The following is a 19282-nucleotide window of genomic DNA, read 5'->3' on the forward strand; positions in this document are numbered from 1 at the left end:
CCCTGCCCTGCCGGACAGACTCGGCCCACCTGGTCCCGGTGCTGCCCGCCCAATCCTGTTTCCACACTGGAGACGCCCAGGCGCAGCCTGGGTCTCCACGGGGCCAAGTCCTCCGGGCAGCGACCGCCCGGCCGCTGCCACCCCTGCACCTTCCCTGGCCCATCCGACTGCCCCCTCCCCCCCGCCTCCAGCCATGGAATCCCAGTCGCTCCCAGGCAGGACGACGACCAGCTGGGCAGACCCAGGACAGCTGAGTGCCCAGGCCCCGTCCCCTGCGCTCCCAGGTGCGGGTATGGACACCAACAGCCTCTGCTGGGTGTGGCCCCCAGGTGGCGCTCCCGGCTACCCTGTGCTCCCTGTGGCCAAGGCTAGGTCCAGGCCATGTCCTCCGCGGCCTCAGGGAGTCTTCAAGCCTGGCCTGTGCACTTCCTGGGGTCCCGAGGCAAGGTGGCCCCCAGCCGCCCTGTGGGGCCAGAGGGAGCAGTGATCGGTGCCACCGGGCAGAGGTGACCGCTCCTAGAGCACAGGACCCCCCGTCACGCGCCACTCAGGGACGGACAGCGAGGGCCCAGCGGTGGTCACCTTGTTCGCCGGCTGGGACACACACGTGGCACCGAGTGGCTCTGGCTCCCAGGGCCTCTTCCCCAGGGCCAGAGGGCATCTGCTTGGCCTACAGCTGTCCACTGACGTGGACAGGAACTGGGGGAGGGAGAGCAGGCCACCCCAGGGTGCCCCCGTCTGCCTCCCTCCCCCACTTCTGCCAGGCAGGGCCAGGCAGGCTGAGGGCCCTCCCCTGCTGCAGAGCGGAAGCCAGCACACGAGCCAATGGTTTTTTACAAGTGCGTTTATTGAAAGATCTGAAAATAGTAAGAATGCTTCCAGCAATATTAACAAATTTGGGGATGTTAACAACGGGACATTAGGAATTTATTTCAAAGCCCAAAAGCTTTCTGGACCCGTGCGGCACCCTGCTGTCTGGGACAAGCGGCTCAACCGCTCCCTCCTGGACCTGGAGCCACACAGGTGGCGTGGGGTGGACCCAGGACACTGGGGGAGGCTGCCAGGACGGCGTGGGGTCAGAGGCTGCTGTGCCCATGGGGCAGCAGGGCGACCCCGGCGAGGGTCTCTGCCAGCCGGAGCCTGCAGTGCCTGTCCTGACCTGTTCCGACCAGTCTGATGAGAAAATGCAACCGTGGGGCAGGACTCGGCTACATTTGGGACGTCCACTGGGCAACCGCCACCAGGGCCCACCCCGTGGATGCCAGCAGAGCCACGCGCCCCACGCAGGTTCCGTGTGGCACCTGCGCACTGCAGCACGCAGCATGTGCGTGTCCTCACGAGGGCTATGGCAGCGGCTCCCCGCTGCAGCACGGAGGTGAGCCTTCGGGAAGCCCAGCGGAACCGCCACTGTGCGGACCTGGGGCCCAGCTGTGTGGAATGTGGGGTGTCCCGCGCCCCCTGCCCTCTCCCCACCGCCAGGCTCGGTGGGGGCCCCTCACCCTGGCGAGCTGTGGGGAAAGCAGTGGGCCGCGGGACCCTCGGCTGAGACGTTCATTTCCAATGCCACAGGACAGACCAAGCACCCGACCCTGAGTCTCCAGAGACGGAAGGGCCCCCAGCAGGAGCCAGAGCCTTGTGCGGGGCGGGCGGGGCCCTGCTCGTGCGTGGGCAGGAGGGCGCCAGACCCTTCCTCACTCTGCTCGTTTAGAAATGCAGAAGAAAAAAAAAAACAACAGACTCCCGCTGTCAGCAGAGCGGCCTAGCCCTGCGCCTCGCCCTGCGCCTCGCCCGGCTCCTCCTCCTCCTCCGGGAAGTGGGCCTGCTGCTTGCGCACGTTCCAGTGCAGACACTGGGCCAGGCTCTCGAACCAGTCGCTCACGGCGTCTCGGACGCAGATGGAGGGGAGTGGGTAGCAAGAGGTAGTGATGCTGATGCTGTGGGGACCGAGGGTCACGGCTCAGGGGAGGGGCCGCACTCAAGGCCGAGCCCCCAGCGCCTCAGTGCACTGCGGGACAGACACACACCCAGGTCTGTGTGCAGGGGACAGAGGACGGAGAGGCCGGCCCCCAACTCTGGGCAGCCAGGGGGCTCCGGGAGTAGCCACAGGTAGATGCCTTGTGCCGGCGGTCATGGCTGTGCTGCAGGTGATGCACCTGGGCCAGCGGCACAGCCCCCACCCCGACAGAGGAGACGCACCCCTGTCTCCGTGGCGGATCTCCTGTCTCTCCCCCCACCCCGACAGAGGAGACGCACCCCTGTCTCCGTGGCGGATCTCCTGTCTCTCCCCCCACCCCGACAGAGGAGACGCACCCCTGTCTCCGTGGCGGATCTCCTGTCTCTCCCCCCACCCCCACAGAGGAGACGCACCCCTGTCTCCGTGGCGGATCTCCTGTCTCTCCCCCACCCCGACAGAGGAGACGCACCCCTGTCTCCGTGGCGGATCTCCTGTCTCTCCCCCCACCCCGACAGAGGAGATGCACACCTGTCTCCATGGCGGATCTCCTGTCTCTTCCGTCCATCAAAGGACACCCAGGCAGTGTTCCTTGCCTCTGGCGACAGTGTGATCTGTCAGGGCCAAGTGGAGAGGGGTGGGCCTTGGGCGGTGGGGGAGACCCTGCAGGACCCACTCCCAAGCATCTGCTGGGCAGCTCCACCCTGGCCTGGAGCAACTGTAGCAGGCACCTGGGACAGGGAAGGGAGGCGGCGGCCAGGGGCCCAGGCAGTCTCCTCCACTGGGACCAGGCACCCCGTGTGACATGGACTGCCCTCCCCGTGTGGCTGCGAGTTCGCCAAGCCCCTCCAGATCCTGCCCCAGGCGCTTGGACACAGTGCTCACGATCAAGGCAGCCAGGAGTCGGCCCGAGGACAGGGCCAGGGCTGTGGGTGTGCCCCGGGCAGTACGGCAGGGGCTCCATGCCCATGGATACGACTCACGAGAGGTGGAGGGGCGCTGGCTCTGACCTGCAGCTCGACCCCCGCGGGGACCACGATGGGCCGGAAGGACAGCGAGTGAGGGCAGATGGGTGTGACCATGATGGCTGGCACGTTGGGGTGGACCATGGAGGCCCCCGCGGCGGCTGCGTACGCTGTGCTGCCCGTCGGGGTGGACACGATCACTCCTGTGGCACAGGGGCAGGCGTCAGGCTCCTGCCCGCGGCACTCTGCGCCCTGGGGACGGCGACACGGGCCTTACCGTCGCCCTGCACCGTGGTGATCAGGTGTCCGTCCAGGTAGACGTCCACGTTAGACAAGTATGACGAGGGGCCTCTGTCAATCACCACCTCGTTCAAGACCTGGAGGGAACGGCGCACGCTGGCAATGGGGCGGGGGCTCCTCCGCGGGGGTCTGCCCCCAACCTGGCGCGCGCTGGCAATGGGGCGGGGGCTCCTCCGCGGGGGTCTGCCCCCAACCTGGCGCACGCTGGCAATGGGGCGGGGGCTCCTCCGCGGGGGTCTGCCCCCAACCTCCCCCACCCCAGGCCTCGGATGAGGCCGCACGGCGCAGGAGGGGCGAGGCCACAGACCTGGTACTGCACGGCCTGCTTCCCGGTGTCCGTGTCCAGGCCTGGGGCTGGCACCCCATTCTCACGGAGCCCGTTGTGGACGGCCGCCGCCTTGCCTCTGAGCGCCTTCACCACTCTGACCTTCAGCCGGCTCCGCAGAACCACCGCTGCATTCCCTGGGGGCCAGCGGGGTCAGCAGGGCCAACCCCAGGAGGCCAGCGGGGTCAGGGGCCGCCCCAGGAGGCCAGCGCTGCCCAGGGGCCCGCCCCGGGAAGCCAAGCCCGTCCTCTCTCCCAGGCGAGAGCGACACCCTGTGCACTTCTGCCCAACACGCGGGCCGTCAAAACCGCTCAAAGCACCCAAACACGTGCAGCGTCTGCACCTCACGCCTGTCGCACGCTGTCTGTGGCCACGGAAGAGCTGCCGCGCCAGAGCTGCCGCGGTTCCGGACACCCGACTCACCCTCTATCACCTGAGCCACTTGGGACTCGAAGCTCTCGAAGTTGAATGGGGTCAGGAAGCCCAGGGAGCCCAGGTGGAACGCCATGACCGGAGGCACGCTGCCCTGCGACCGGGAGACGGGCCACTTAGCCCTGGGCCCTGGTGCTCCCCAGGAGAAGGCAGACCAGGCCAGGCCACGGGGCTCCAGAGGCCCCTGGGTTCCCACTGCCCGGGCCTGCCCCCAGTGCCCGCTCCTGCCTGAGGAAGTCGCCGGGGTCTGCGCCAGCACGCAGCAAGCCCCTCTTCCGCCCACCGCTCGCTCTCCCTGCCTGGCCCTGGGGAAGGCAGAGCCCAGGCACGGCACAGGCGCGGTGTGCGAGCTTGCTGAGCTGCCCCGGACAAAGGCTGCGGCCTGCGCGAGCGGCTGCCCCGCCCCGCCCCTCACCTGGAACAGCGAGGACGCGTACAGCAGCGTCCCGTCTCCCCCCAGGCAAATGATGAAGTCGATCTGGTTGGAAATGTCGTCGTAATCTGGGAAACAGGAAGCCACGCGGGCTCAGACCCGCAGGGCGGCCCCCCCGCGCCGCAGCCCGGCCGCCGGGCCTCACCCTCGCGGAAGGTGCAGAATTTCTTCTTCACTGGCCCGAAGCTCTCGTCGTCTGCTATGGCGGGGTCCTCCAGGGCTTTCTTCTCCACGTACACGACCATGTTGTTGCCCTGGAAGGCGGGCGGCCGTGAGCCTTCCTGCCTGTGACGACGGTTTTCTCTCCCTGCCGCGGGAGGCCCCCCTGACCCAGGAGCTCCCGGCCGGGACTGACCTGACCTGGACGCCTGGTGCAGCGGTGCGAGTGCTCGCTCCCGCCACGCAGGCCTGAGGACTCACGCGGCGGTAGCTGACAACCCCGAGGGTGCGAACACCCTGACCAGCCCAGCCGTGCTGTGTGGACACCCCACCCAGCTGTGCCGTGAGGTGTGAACAACCCTGAGTGGTGCTAAGGGGGTGTGGAGGCGGGGCCTCTGGGAGGAGGCGGGGCCTCAGGAGGTGACTGGGATGAGATGCGGTCTCATGGCTTCCCATGAAGAGGGGACCAGAGGCCACGTGACCACTCTTGCCACATGAGGCCCTGTACGGCCTCAGGACGCCGCCAGCAAGGTCGCCATCAGGTACGGCCAAGGGGCTGCAGACCAGAACCGGGGGCCAAGCAAACTTGTTTCCATTTAAACCCAGCCTGTGGCCGGCGCCGTGGCTCAACAGGCTAATCCTCTGCCTTATGGCGCCGGCACACCGGGTTCTAGTCCCGGTCGAGGCGCCGGATCCTGTCCCGGTTGCCCCTCTTCCAGGCCAGCTCTCTGCTATGGCCCGGGAAGGCAGTGGAGGATGGCCCAGGTCCTTGGGCCCTGCACCCGCATGGGAGACCAGGAGAAGCATCTGGCTCCTGGCTTCGGATCAGCGAGATGCACCGGCCATTGGAGGGTGAACCAATGGCACAAGGAAGACCTTTCTCTCTGTCTCTCTCTCACTATCCACTCTGCCTGTCAAAAAAAACAAAAAACAACAACAAAAAACAAAAAACAAACAAAACCAAACCCAGCCTGTGTGCAGAACGGTGCTCCTGGAACACAGGAGCACGGCACGGGCCGAGGCAGAGCTGGGAGGGTCTGGGCTCGGTGGAGACCCGGGGGTGGGGAGCGGGAGCAAAGGCCAGCCTGAAGGAGCCAAGTCTCTGCCCTGGACGAGGGCTCTGCACTCGGGTGCCCTGGCCAGAGGCGCCTGACACTCAGGAGGGCTGTGTGGGTGGCGCTGCTGCCTCAGGGCAGCCTGAGGTCAAAGGGAAGCAGAGCACGAGGACCTGGGCACCTGTAGCCGGCCACGCAGCAGAGCGAAGGAAGCAGGCGGGCGAGGCCAAGCTGCCTCCCGCAGAGGGGTCAGCGGGTGCCAGGATGGGGAAGCCCCAGCCAGGGACCTGGGGGGCAGAACTGTTCCAGGAAGGGTCCTGGGAGGCTTGCGACCCCCTCCCTGGCTCACCACCCAGAGCCACCGTGCGATGGAAACCCTGGCACTTCGCGGCCACAGCCATTCAAGCAGGCCCAGGTGGCAGCGGCACACCCCGGGGTCCACGTGGTGTCCGGAAGGCCAGTGCCATGGGCAGTGGAGGCTTCCCACGATAGCAGGCGGCCGTCCTGAGGGTGACACCTGGTGGAGCTGTAGGCAGGGCTGTGCCCGGCAGAGCTGCAGGGGCCTCCCCTCGCCTCTGGGCATACAAGATGCCCAGGGCAGTGCTGGGTACAGGGTGGAGACACTGCTGGGGTCACCCAGACGCCGTAGCAGAGCGCCCGTGACTCTGGCCCCAGCTTCCTGCTAACGTGCACCCCAGGAGGCGGCCGACGGCGGATCCAACCCTCCGGTCCACCCAGCGGGAGGCCCAGGGTGCGCTCTGGCGCCTGGATTCAGGCTGGTGCAGCCCTGGCTGTTGCAGGTCGCTGAGGACCAGCAGATGCAAGACGCCTGCACAGACTGCCACCCGCAAATAAAACAAACATTCAAAAACAGGTGAGGCCCGCCCCGCGGGGTGCTGGCCCAGGACTGCGCCCTGCGCCTGCGACCTGTGTGGCCCTTGCAGGCGCACAGCTGGGAGGGAGGTGTCCGGGCATCCGAGCTGCCGTGCGGCAGTGCGAGGGTGGGACCTCAGCCTGCCCAGGGCACGGGGGTGCGGCCCCACAAAGCAATCAGGCCCAGATAAGGCCGTCAGGGTGCGGCTTTGTAAGGCGAGAGACCAGCTGACACGGGCAGACACGGGGCCCACACGGGACCCACACAGGACCCTGCACCACCTCGGGACTCTGGCAGCAAGGCTGTCACTGGACACGGCCCTCAGAACCACAGCCAGGACACCCTCTGTCGCAGGCTGGGCCCTCAGCGGGACACAGCGCCCCCCCTGTCGCAGGCTGGGCCCTCAGCGGGACACAGCGCCCCCCCTGTCGCAGGCTGGGCCCTCAGCGGGACACAGCGCCCCCTCTGTCGCAGGCTGGGCCCTCAGCGGGACACAGCGCCCCCTCTGTCGCAGGCTGGGCCCTCAGCGGGACACAGCGCCCCCTCTGTCGCAGGCTGGGCCCTCAGCGGGACACAGCGCCCCCCTGTCGCAGGCTGGGCCCTCAGCGGGACACAGCGCCCCCTCTGTCGCAGGCTGGGCCCTCAGCGGGACACAGCGCCCCCCCTGTCGCAGGCTGGGCCCTCAGCGGGACACAGCGCCCCCCCTGTCGCAGGCTGGGCCCTCAGCGGGACACAGCGCCCCCCCTGTCGCAGGCTGGGCCCTCAGCGGGACACAGCGCCCCCCCTGTCGCAGGCTGGGCCCTCAGCGGGACACAGCGCTCCCTCTGTCGCAGGCTGGGCCCTCAGCGGGACACAGTGCCCCCCTGTCGCAGGCTGGGCCCTCAGCGGGACACAGCGACCCCCCTGTCGCAGGCTGGGCCCTCAGCGGGACACAGCGCCCCCCCTGTCGCAGGCTGGGCCCTCAGCGGGACACAGCGACCCCCCTGTCGCAGGCTGGGCCCTCAGCGGGACACAGCGCTCCCTCTGTCGCAGGCTGGGCCCTCAGCGGGACACAGCGACCCCCCTGTCGCAGGCTGGGCCCTCAGCGGGACACAGCGCCCCCCGCGCACTCGCCTGCACCAGGTAGGCGCAGAGCTCCTTGAAGGGCTGCAGCAGGCGGGCGTCGCGGATCTTCTTGATGACAAGGACGCTCTTCGGGGGCTTGTTCCACGTCAACCGCTGGCTCGCAGGGTCCTGAATGTGCCTTTGGGGAGAGGAGAGGGTTCACGCCGGCCGCACACGGCCCCTCGGACAGGACAGGACACACGGTGCAGCCCTGGACAAAGGCACTCACCGGCAGCCCTGGCAGCACAGCCCGGGCCCGCGGGGACGGGCACGGGGTCCGGCCCAGCAGGACGACCCTGCCCTGCTCACTCAGTTCCCGTGTCTGGCCGCACCGGCCCGCAGCGACCGATGGTGCCCATCACTCACCTCAGCAGCCCCAACCCCACCAGTGCTTGCTCGTCCCTCTGCGACACCTCGACGCCTCCTCGCGACAACTGCTCCCAGAGCCCACTGAGGGGAAGCCTGGGGCGGGCCACCCCACGGCGTCAGGGACGCCAGCTCCCCTGCAAACATCCGAACAGCAGGCAGGGGCCCCTCAGGACAGGCACTCCCTGCCGCACTGGAGCGCGACCCCAGCTGCCGGCACTTCTCACAGTGCGGACGTCTGGTTTAAAGCCAGGGGCAGCTGCGCTGCTGTGAGCGCCACGGCCCTGCCCAGCCACCCCCGTGCCGTGAGCCCTGCCTCCCACCCCGCCAGGATCCTGCTCCCGTGCAGGTCCTGGGCACCAGGAACATGGGTGGGAGAGCACCCGTGTCCCGTGCTGTCCAGGAGCTGAGGGAGGAGGGGACTGGGGCTCCCTGTCTGGTTTTCAGAACAGCAGTGCAGACCGGCAAGAAGTTCCCTTCCCAGTGCCGTCCCAGTGGGGAGCGACAAGGACACGCCTACGGCAGCAGCACCGGCCGCGTCCAGTGAACCAATGACCATGGGACGCTGGTCCCAGCACTCACCCTGTCCAGGCGTTTCTGGGGGGTGTGGAGCCACCCATGACACCTCCGTGGGCCTCACCGTCCGCCCCGTCAGTCACGTGGCTCGCGAGGCACTGCCCCCTTCCAGGAGACGGCCGACGCTTCCATGGCATCGTGGTCACACTTTGCTAATGACAGGCGCACGCGCAGCCCTGCCGCACCAGCACTCTCCCGACTGCGCATCCTACACTACCAGCCCACCGTCTGCACCAACAACACCGAGAGCAGCACGCTACAGAACGAGGTCTTCTAAACACAGCCAGGCCAAGAGGTCCCTGAAGTCATAAAAATCAAACAAGACAAAGGGTTCTTGCTGCTTACGCAATCCTCTTGCCTCATCGGGAAAAGCAGTGTCTGGTCGGCGCTCGGCCCAGCAGCTCAGATGCCCACGTCCCTCATCAGCGAGCTGCGCTCAGTGCCCAGCTCCAGCTCTGGACTCCAGCTCCCTGCTGACCTGGACCCTGGGAGGCGCAGCGATGGCTCCAGCGACTGGGTTCCGCCATGCACATGGGAGACCTAGACGGAGTTCCCAGCTCCCAGCTTAGGCCGGTCTGAGCTGCTGCAGGCGGAAGATCTCTCCGCTTCTCTGGCTCTCAGGTAAGTGAAAACAGACAAACCAGAGGCCACAGCTACCCTGCTCTCTGCCGAGCTCCGGGCCCAGCCACGGCACCGAGTGTGCAGCCTCCCAGCTCTGCCAGCCTCCCTCTGGCCTGTGGAACTGGCCCGGCCTGTGGGAGGAGTTCTCAGGCCACCGGCAGGTGAAAGGGCGCTCACTCCCAGCCCTCGATCGATCTGCGATGGGCAGTGGCCTCAGGACCTGTGGGCGGCTCGCAGCCCTCCGCCCAGGTCACAAGTGAAGCTCTGACCCCGGTGGACTTCCTGGGGAGGACCACCAGCCAGATCCTCTGCTTCCTGCTGGGTCATCTGAAAAGTGGGGTGCTGATCCTGCCGGGCCACGGCTGTGGGTACGGGACGGACAGAGCGGGGCCACAACAGCGTGGGCAGCTCTGTTCTGACCACTGAGATGACCTGGCAACTTCTCACAGCACAGCCAACAAAAACGCAGGTTCATGGTGAAATCCAGGCTGGCTCCCAGACAGGAAGTCCACGTTCCTCACCGCTGTCCTGCCCACAGCACCGGCCTCTGCCATCAGGGAAACCACGAGGCCAGGTTCCCAGGGAGTCACAGCCACAGCCACAGAAGGCCTGGCAGGGAGCGAGGGCAGAGCAAGCCACCGGCCTGGCCGCCACGGACCCTCGGGGCAGCTCCCAGCGCCCTGTACCTCAGCCCGAGGGATCTCAGGGGCAGGCTCCCAGGACAGAGCCTGGCCCAGGAGCTGAGCTGGTAAAGGCCACTTAACCCGTGAAATGGTGACCAGGGAACGCCTCTGCCCAGACCAGGAAGTGCAGGGAGGGGCTGCTGTTGGCCAGGAGCAAACATGGGAGGGTGGTGCAGCCGTGCAGCGAGCAGCTGCGGCTCTGGCCTCGGGGAGCGCTGGCCCCCAGGGACCCGCGTGGCTGCCACATGGAGCCATAGCAGATAGCTGGGAGCCGAGGTGGTAGGGGCTGGCCTGCCCACGGCACAGCCCTCCCTGGTTGGAGCTGTGTGTGGACGGGGGCGGGACAGCCCTGAGGTGGGGCGGGGCGGGACACAGCCTGCAGGGGGCAGCCTAACGAGCCCCCGCAAACAGCTCCCAGCCAGCCCACTGGTGAGGTCCTAACCCCAAGGAGCCACTGGGTGATGCACGGTGCTGCCCAGGGGGTCCCCAGTGCACAGCCCCAGCCCCCACTACATGTCAAAGCCTCTCGCATCTCACGTACACCTCTCTTCTCAGAGCCGGATCCGAGCACGCACAACCTCCCCTCATCTGTCCCCAGCTCCCTGAAGGAGACCCTGCAGGGACAGCAGGGCTTCCGCACACAGGCCTGGAGGCCACGGCCCCTCGGTGCCAGAGGCTCAGAGACCAAGGATTTCTCTGGAGAGAGTGCGAAGTAAAACACCCCGAGCCGAGATGGAACTCTGATGTTTAAATCGTCTTGGTTGTTTTCCCCAAAAACACAAACCGCAGCGGGGCCGGGGCACGGGACACGGGGCGGAGCCGTCAGGCCCACGACAGCAGATGGGAGAGCGACACCAGTGGAGCTGCGACGCGGTCGAGGCCACTGACACGAGAGGCCTTGGTCCGCCGAAACCCCCGGCGGCCAGACCAGGCCACGCCTCCCGTGGCCCAGAGCGTGTGAAAGCCGCGCCACGAGGCAGAGTATCTTCTAAACAAGCAGCCAGAGGAACGGTTCATCAGCGTCTGTGGATCCTCAGAACAACCACAGGAGAAACGAGCTCCTCGCATCCAGCGCCCGAGAACAGAGCGGTCAGAAACCAGGCCACGCTGGCGCTCGGCGGGCGCCGGCCCGCGCCACTCTGAAGGCACCAGAGAAGCCAGCAGGACCCGGGGACGTCGCGTGGCTTCTTTCAAGTCACTTAATGACTTGAAACACACACTGCTCCGTCCACACCACAGCCAACCCACGACACACACCCTCCTGGGGACCCCAACTCACATGATGGTCTGGGGGTTCTGCAGCACGCAGGCCTTTGGTCCAAAAGTGGTCACCGGGCACGGGCCATGCAGAGAGCGCGTCCTTCTGCAGAGAGCACACACAGCGCAGCGCCGTCAGAACACGCGAGTGCAGCCACACACACAGATGGGGCCAACCCAGACTCCAAGGAGCACCAGCGCCAGCCCTGGAGCCCCAGGCTCCTCAGTGCAGCGGGAGACACTCCCAGCCCAGACGAGGGAGACGCCGGCTCTGAGACGGGCCTGGGGGTCTGCATTCCTGGGGGTCTCCCAGAACCTGTCTCTGGGTCAATATTTGGGAATTGGTGGCCTGGGGAGGGGGGGTGTCGGCACGGGGGTCACAGCGCCAGGGTTTTGGTCCTGGCTCCGCTTCTCCTCACTCCCTGGGAGGCAGCCGCGGACGACTCAAGACCCTGAGCCCCGGACACCCACATGGGAGCCCTGGATGGCAGCTGCTGCAGGCGTCCGAGGAGTCAATCAGAGGACGGCACGGCGCTCTGCCCACCTCTGCGTGCTTGTTTGCCTCTCAAATACATACATTAGCCTTCGCAGGGGCCCATGGGCTGAGGCGACACCTGTGACCTCCTGACCACGGGAGCAGGATGCTCCGGGGGCACTGGACACGGCCAGCAGGGAGCCGCCCACTGCTCTCTGTCTTCAACCACCACCAGCGTCCCGGTGTCTACGCTGGAGAGCAGGCATCTGGTGGCTGTGGCCACGCCTGGGGCCTTTCTGGACTGAGCGTGCTCTGGGCTTGCTTACGTACGTCTTCTAAAGATGATTAAGTGTACTACAAAACAGACTCCACTCAGGAACTCGAAAGGCAACCGGAAACCAGGTGTGCGGCTCCTCCACTTGCCAAGGGCGCCTTGGGGGCGTGGCCTTCCCCCCCCCCCCCCCCCCCCCGGTCTCACTCAGGGCTCTCCAGAGGCTGCCTCTGACAGCTGTCTGTATCCCCAGGTCCAGGGTCCTGACAGGAAGGCTGCACGGTGCCAAAAAACGTACAGAAACCAAAAGCAAAAAGCAGCTCTGTCAGGGCACGAGTCGGGGCACCGCCATGGCCTGGAGGCACCAGGGACCGAGTTTTAACACCACAGCAGCTGCTCTGGGGCAAGCTGTGCCCACGCCGCGAGGACCCTTGCCAGTGACGGGCTGTTGCTGCCCACCAAGTTTGTCTGGTCCCCAAACGTGGCCTGCTTTCAAAACCACTTCCCAGGGCTGGGGTCGTGGCACAGCAGGTTAGCTGTTCCCTCGATGCCGGCTCCCATATCAAAAGCACCGGTTCAAATCCTGGCTGCTCTGCTTCTGATCCAGCTCCCTATCAATGCACCCGGGCAGGCAGTGGAAGATGGCCCAAGTGTCTGGGCCCCTGCGGCCCACCCATGTGGGAGCCCAGGCTGGAGTTCCAGGCGCTGGCTGTGGCCTCCCCCAGCCCTGGCTGTTGTGGCTACTTGGGCAGTGACCTAGAAAACAGATCTCTTCCTCTGCCTTCCAAAAAAATCTTTAAAAACAAACAACAAAACAAAAACAACAACCATTTTCCACCGAAGAACTCTTCCTTGGCTGGCACAGCGTGAGCCCTCCTTGAGGAGCACGGCCTGGCGAGCTCGGCGCCTCCATGGCCACCGTCCCAGCCGCGTGCCTGTCAGGCCTCCTGGACACGAGGTCTGGCTGCCATTGAGCAAGAGCAGTGCCGTGGCCCATGGAGGAGCAGGCGGGCAGAGGGCACACACGTGACGGGCCTGCCCAGGTGTGCCCTCCGGCCCTCGCCTCTCTAGAGGGCCAGGAACACAGAGGCCTCCTCACCAAATCTAATACTGAAAGGCAGTGTGGGGGCGGCACTGTGAGGCAGTTGGCTGGGCCCTCCAGCTGCAGTGCCGGCCCCCACGTGGGCACTGGTTCCAGTCCTGGCTGATCCACTTCCCATCCAGCTCCCTGCTGTGGCCTGGGAGAACCGTGGAAGATGGCCCAAGTGCTCAGGCCCCCGCTCCCATGTGGGAGACCCAGAGGAAGCACTGGATCAGCTCAGTTCCGGCTGTTGTGGCCACTGGGGAGTGAACCAGCAGATGGAAGACCTCTCTCTCTCTCTCTCTCTCTACCTCTGACACTAAAAAAAAAAAGAGCGAGTGAATCAGTGTGGGCTGAGCTGTGTGGTCTGGGCCAACTCGGGAGTGGCCACCCAGGTCCACCTTCTGGACAGAAACCACACCAGTAACACCGGTCGGCCTCAATATTCAATACTCAAGGATTCTTTGTGACAACATCAATAAATCACATCACGAATGGGAGGGGAAGAGACCTTGCGCCCATACCTGAACTCCTTGGTGCTGCCCGAGGCGGGCGAGGCCGACAGGCTGCGTGACTTGGCCCGGCCCCGGATGGGGGGGCCGTCGCCCCAGGTCTCATCCCCGTGGCACGCCGAGCAGCGGTAGGCGGCGGAGTCTGGACTTAGCTCCTTGTTTGCGTTCATGTTTTCTTGTTCCGTTTCTGTAGCCGGTAAGCAATAACTTTGGACAGAAAAACACTGATGTCTTATTCAATAAACTAACAAACACAGATACACGAAACAGTGATAAAGCACACACACATTAGGGAAAAACTGCTGATGTCCGATTTACCAAAGCTTTTTGAAAACAGGCTGTTTCCACCCCAAAGAGAACAAAGATCTGGGGCTTCTGGAAGGGTCTGGAAGCCGTAGAAGCCGAAGAGTGAGAGGAGCACCGGGGCAGGACATGGCGCCCTGCACGGCGCCCGTCAGTCCAGGGAAGCCCTGCGCCAGGCCCGGGGTCAGTGCCCAGGGCAGGACATGGCGCCCTGCATGGCGCCCGCCAGTCCAGGGAAGCCCTGCACCAGGCCCGGGGTCAGTGCCCAGGGCAGGACATGGCGCCCTGCACGGCGCCCGCCAGTCCAGGGAAGCCCTGCACCAGGCCCGGGGTCAGTGCCCAGGGCAGGACATGGCGCCCTGCACGGCGCCCGTCAGTCCAGGGAAGCCCTGCACCAGGCCCGGGGTCAGTGCCCAGGGCAGGACATGGCGCCCTGCATGGCGCCCGCCAGTCCAGGGAAGCCCTGCACCAGGCTACATTTAAATTCAGCACTGATGAAACATTCACCAAAGCCGACCGATACTGTACCCAGGGCAAACCTCAAATTCCCAAAGAGGTGAAGGAAGAGAAGCTCCTCTTCTGCCCACAAGACAACAGAACCCAGAAAAATGGACAGGGCCTGGGGCGCAGTGGGTAAAGCCGCCACCTGCAGTGCCAGCATCCAATGGGTGCCGGTTCCAGCCCCGGCCGCTCCACTTCCCATCCAGCTCTCTGCTGTGGCCTGGGAAGGCAGTGGAAGGTGGCCCAAGTCCTTGGGCCCCTGCACCTGCGTGGGAGACCTGGAAGAGGCTGCTGGCTCCTGACTCCAGCCTGGCCCAGCGCTGGCTGTTGTACTCAGTGGGGAGTGAACCAGCAGATGGGACATCCTACCCCTCCACAACTCTTTCAAAATAAGTAAATAAATCTTAAAATAAAAAATACACACACACACACACACCCCAGAATAAAAGTGTGACAAAGCCGTGCGGCCCCCACACTCCCACCACAGGGGTTCTGAACTCGCTCCCGACCCTGGCGAGGGCCGCCGGTGACCCTCAGAGCCAGTCCACAGAGCACCGGGAGGTGAGGGCGATGCCGACCCGAAGCCAAAGTCCACTCGCGGTTAACGCCGGGCTCAAAGTCCCGAGAACAAAAGTGGTGAGCTACAGGCCAGCCGGCTGTGCCTCAGGGAGGCGTGGCTCGGGCTGCCGTGCCTGAGCTGTGCCAGAGCCCCTGAGGGCTCCGGATCCTGGCTCTGGCCCAGCCCGGCCCCAGCCGTTTGGGAGTGAACCAGCAGATGGAAGATCTGTCACTACATCTCTCGAATAAATAAATAAAATCTTGGAGGACAGCGCTGTGGAGTAGTGGGTAAAGCTTCCACCTGCAGTGCTGGCATCCCATATGGGCGCTGGTTCAAGTCCCAGCTACTCCACTTCCAATCCAGCTCTCTGCTATGACCTGGGAAGGCAGTGGAAGATGGACCAAGTCCTTGGGCCCCTGCACCCACGTGGGAGACCTGGAAGAAGCTCCTGGCTCCTGGCTTCAGATCGGCCCAGCTCTGGCTGTTGCAGCCATCTGGGGAGTGAACCAGCAGATGGAAGACCTCTCTCTCTCTGTCTCTCTCTCTCTGTCTCTCTCTCTCTGCCTCTCCTTCTCTCTGTGTGTAACTGTGACTTTCAAATAAATAAATCTTTTAAAAAAAAAACCTTAAAAAAGAATCAAAGAGGAACTATAATGAAGAAACTGTTTCGGTGACGGGATGGCTGCCGCACACAGGGAACCAGCAAACCGGCCAAGGCACCCTGTGGCGGCAGACGGCCAGCAGGCGTGGCACACGGGCGAGACCATGGACCGAAAGCTTGCTGCACCGAGGCGGCAGACGCTGTCACTGGGGTGGATAAGAGGGCCTGGGGTCACGACCCCGGGGTCCTGGGGTGCGGCCCAAGGCACACAGGGACAGAGTGTTGTGCCGGGGGCACAGCAGGAAGAGGCATGGAAAAGCTGGCCCCGACTCAGGGCCCGGGGTATGGCACGCAGGCAGCCCAAGCAGCAGCCCAACACACGGCCCCATGTCACCCCAAAGCTGCCACAGTTAATACGGGAGAGGCAAACTCGATACACAAAATCAACCGTATTTCTACGTACTGAGACCCGAAATGTCCTTTACCACCGCACTGAAAACAGCGAAGACCCGCACACTGACCTACACCCATGGCAGTGCTGAGCGCCCCGGGAGCGGCACTGATGAGCCCCGTGTGGACACACAGAGCACAGAGAAGTTAGAGAAGTGGGGTGACAGCGCCGCCCCAGGCCCGAGCGGAGAGAGGCGGCCCTGGACGGAGACCCCCCATCACAGGCGCCCGTCATCCCGGACAGAGGTGCTGAGCCGACACTGGGACACCAGGCTGCAGCTCAGCCACTCCCTCACCCCCACAGCAACTCCAGATCAGAGAGGGAGAGAGAGAGAGATGACCAGAGCGAGCGAGCAAGAGGTGACCCAGAGAAAGAGAGAGAGAGAGAGGTAGGTGACCCAGAGCGAGCAAGCGAGAGGTGACCCAGAGAGAGAGAGAGAGGTGGCCCAGAGGCGGCCCCCCCAGAGGCCCCATGACTTCCTGACACAGGAACAACCAGGCACGCCAGGTACCCAATAAACCCCAACCCAAGCCTCACGCCCTCAACACCAGTCCAGGGGCCCCTGCACCACCAGCATCCCCCGCGGAGTCCCAGCTGCGCCCCCACCCAGGTGGGAGACCAGGGTGCAGCTCCGGGCTCCGGCCTGGCCCAGCCCCGGCTGCCCCGGGCACCTGGGGAGTGACCCGGCCGATGGAACCTCCTCCTCTTCCTCTCTCTCACGCAGCTCTGCCTTCCAAGCAAGTAAAAGTAAGTTAAGTGTTACATTTCAACTGGGAGACCTTTGGGACAGTACCACGGCAATGTGACCAGAGCCACGCCTGCGCCCACGGCCCGCGCGCTGGCATCTCTCCTAGGTTCCAGGAAGGCGCGAGCAGGTGTGCGAATGGTCACCGCCACCCCACGGCCAGCCTGAGCCGACAAGTTTTTCAGGAACTTCAGGCTCTGAGGCCCAGACAGGCCACTCACAGGAGGGCCAGGGGCGGGCGGCACTGGGCAGCACCCCACCTCCGAGGGGTTCTGGGCCCTGCACCCACGCCTCCGGCCAGCGCGCGCGTGTCGGGCAGCAAGGCCTCCTGAGGCGGCTTCCGGGCCATGAGCTCACCCACAGGTGCTCGCGGGCTCACCTACCCCACGCACGAGCCCCGGGAGCACGGCGCGCGTGCACGGGAAACTAAGTGACAAGGCGCGCGCACACGGTGAAAGTGGAACCCCGGCGTCCCAAGGCTGCAGGGGCCCTGCCGCCGCCACCGCGGGTCACAGGCCAGTGCCAGCCCCGAGGACACGGGGCCCGGAGCCCTGCGAACCCGGCAGGCGCGGGGAGGGCCTGCACGGGGGGCGGCGAGGACCCCGCAGCCGCCGCCATGGCGAGGGCAGCCCAGGGGCCGGGCGTCGCGTGGCAGCACCTGCTGCGCCCGCCGGACCGCGGGGCCGCCTGGGGCGCGGGGAGCCGGGGCCGGGCTGCGCGGGGCGGAGCGGAGGGTCCCGGGCGCCCAGGACAGGAGCGACCCGGGTCCGGGGGCGCCCGCCGCGCTCCGCCCCGCGCCGGGCCGGGCCGGGCAGACGCCTCGCTCGGGGCCGCCTCAGCGCCCGGCCCGCGGCCCTCGGCTCCGGCCCTGCCCGGCGCCGGCCCCCGCGCCCCCGGGCGCCGAGTGGCCGCGCACTCACCGCTCGCCGCCGTCCCCAGCCCGGGCCGCCGCCCGCAGCCGCCGCCGCTACCTGGCCCTCTGCGTCCCGGCCGCCGGCCGCCCCATGGCCGCCCGGACCCGGCGCCGGCGCCGCCGAGCAGCTCTGCGCCGCGGCCGCCCAGTGCGCAGGCGCGGCCGCCACGCATGCGCCCTGCCGCGCCGCCGCGCACGTGGGGCCGCCGCCGGGGTCGACGGGCGCGGGAGTGGCCGCGGCGCGGGGGGCGAGGCCGGCGGGCGGGCGACGCGGGGGCCGTACTCACTCAGCGCCTGCGAAGCGAGCCTCTCGCCGCTCAACGCGTCGAGGAGCCGGCCCCGCTGGCCGGCTGACCCGTACCCCGCGGCCGCGCTGCGGGGTCGGGGTCTCGGGTCACGTGGGCCGGTGCCGGCGAGCAGGTGCGGGGGCGGTGCGCGCCCGCCGGTCCCCGGCTCGCCGAGGCCGCCCGGGCTGTGTGGCTGCGCGTGGCCGCGCCCGCCCGGGGGCCTGGGGCTTCTCTGGGGTGGCCGTGGACAGGGCTGTGCGCAGTCCACAGTGGAGGACCCTGGAGGTGGGACGAAGCGGACAAGGCCGCAGGGGCTTCTTGTGGGACTGCCGGCCCCGCCTGGCCAGGGGCCGAACCCGCTGGGCCCGGATGCCCCGGGGCCGCTTCGCCTCCAGATGTGCTTTTGCGCGCACACGCTCCCTGATTGAGCCCCTGGCCGCCCCCTGTACGCGCTGTGGCCAGGCTCTCGCTGCCCAGAGGCCGTTGGGCCTGGTGCTGTCTCCCTGAGGGCACCGGGCAGCAGGGGCACCGAGGGTGGCCGGGGGATTTCTTGGCGCCTGTAACTTCCCCTGGCTGGTTGTGTAAACTCGGCCACTTCTCCAGGCTGACCGCCGGCGTCTCCACGGGGGGAGCCCTGAGCCGCCTGTGCGGATGGCTGTTCCCAGGGCGGCCACTGGGCCCGGCCGCCGGCGCGGGGCTCGACCCGGGGACCTACCTGTCCAGCGTGCTCCCGGACGCAGGAGCGCTGCCCGGCTGACCAGGGGAGCCGTCCACCCTGGGCCTCAGGCTGCCAGGGCAGCCCCTCCCACTTCAGAGAAAACAAGGGCTGTGGCTTCCTCCGGAGACCTCGATTGCGCAATCCCGAGCGCTGGGCTCAGAGGCCAGGGGCTCACAGCCACCCTGGCACTCGACCCGCGCTCGCTCACGCCGCCGGAGCACCCGGAAGCCCTCAGAGGCCAAGGACGGGGGAGGAGACGCGGCCTCCCCCCAGGGGCTGCGAGGGAGGGGCAGCAGGTCCCAGCCCAGAGCTGCTCTCAGGGATGGGCCCTAGGGCGTGTGCACGCCAAGCCAAACCAAACCAAGCTCGGCCTGTCCTCGGAGGCCTGGGGCTGGGGGAGGCGCAGGACCGGGCAGCTCCTGTCATTCAGGCTGACGTGGGGGTGGGGGGAGGGCCGCCCCTGGCTCTCTAGGCCACGGCTTTCCTGGGGTTGTACTCCCAGCTCAGGGGTGGGGACGTTGGCTTCCGCTGGCTGGGCTCGGCACCCAGAAGAGGAAGTGGCCAGGAGGGGCTGAGCCTGCCCTTGGAGGTGTGCCACGAGCTTCCCCCAGGTCAGCAGGCTGGGGCCGGCTTCCCAGGCCCGAGGCCCTCCTCGGGGACCCTCACCCACAGCTGCACACGCCACAGGCATCTGTTTGGGCTGCTTTGGCCCTGGCACCCTCGACCTTGTGCCTGGCTCAGCAGAGGGGAGTGAGGAGGGGGAG

General features: G+C 66.6%; 1 protein-coding gene across 4 annotated transcripts; it reads right to left on the reverse strand.

The window, feature by feature from the left end:
* Nucleotides 1-826: 826 nt before the first annotated feature.
* Nucleotides 827-18622, reverse strand: NADK (NAD kinase). 4 transcript variants are annotated; one of them, XM_062190298.1, is made up of 12 exons: nt 18516-18622; nt 13453-13647; nt 11124-11207; nt 7608-7737; nt 4552-4660; nt 4389-4474; nt 3965-4067; nt 3524-3678; nt 3194-3293; nt 2962-3119; nt 2483-2565; nt 827-1934 (listed from the first exon to the last, which is right to left on the reverse strand). In XM_062190298.1, exons 2-12 carry the CDS (start codon nt 13608-13610, stop codon nt 1760-1762), a joined length of 1341 nt encoding a protein of 446 aa, XP_062046282.1. In that variant the 5' UTR covers nt 13611-13647; nt 18516-18622; the 3' UTR covers nt 827-1759. The 4 variants fall into 4 exon arrangements, with proteins under 4 accessions (XP_062046282.1, XP_062046280.1, XP_062046281.1 ...); XM_062190296.1 differs by lacking the exon at nt 18516-18622 and adding an exon at nt 17572-17626; XM_062190297.1 differs by lacking the exon at nt 18516-18622 and adding an exon at nt 17521-17606.
* Nucleotides 18623-19282: the final 660 nt, after the last annotated feature.

Source organism: Lepus europaeus, chromosome 5, assembly GCF_033115175.1.
Source record: "Lepus europaeus isolate LE1 chromosome 5, mLepTim1.pri, whole genome shotgun sequence".
Classification (NCBI taxonomy): Eukaryota; Metazoa; Chordata; class Mammalia; order Lagomorpha; family Leporidae; genus Lepus; species Lepus europaeus.

Excerpts from the sequence above, each read along its gene's own strand:
- NADK (XM_062190296.1), bottom strand. The coding sequence starts at position 17,606 with ATGGGGCGGCCGGCGGCCGGGACGCAGAGGGCCAG. Across the intron at positions 7,738-11,123 it reads CAGAACCCCCAGACCATCAT|GCACATTCAGGACCCTGCGA; the intron begins GTGAGTTGGGGT and ends CTCTCCCCAAAG. Across the intron at positions 1,935-2,482 it reads GAGATCCGCCATGGAGACAG|CATCAGCATCACTACCTCTT; the intron begins GTGTGCATCTCC and ends CGGTCCCCACAG.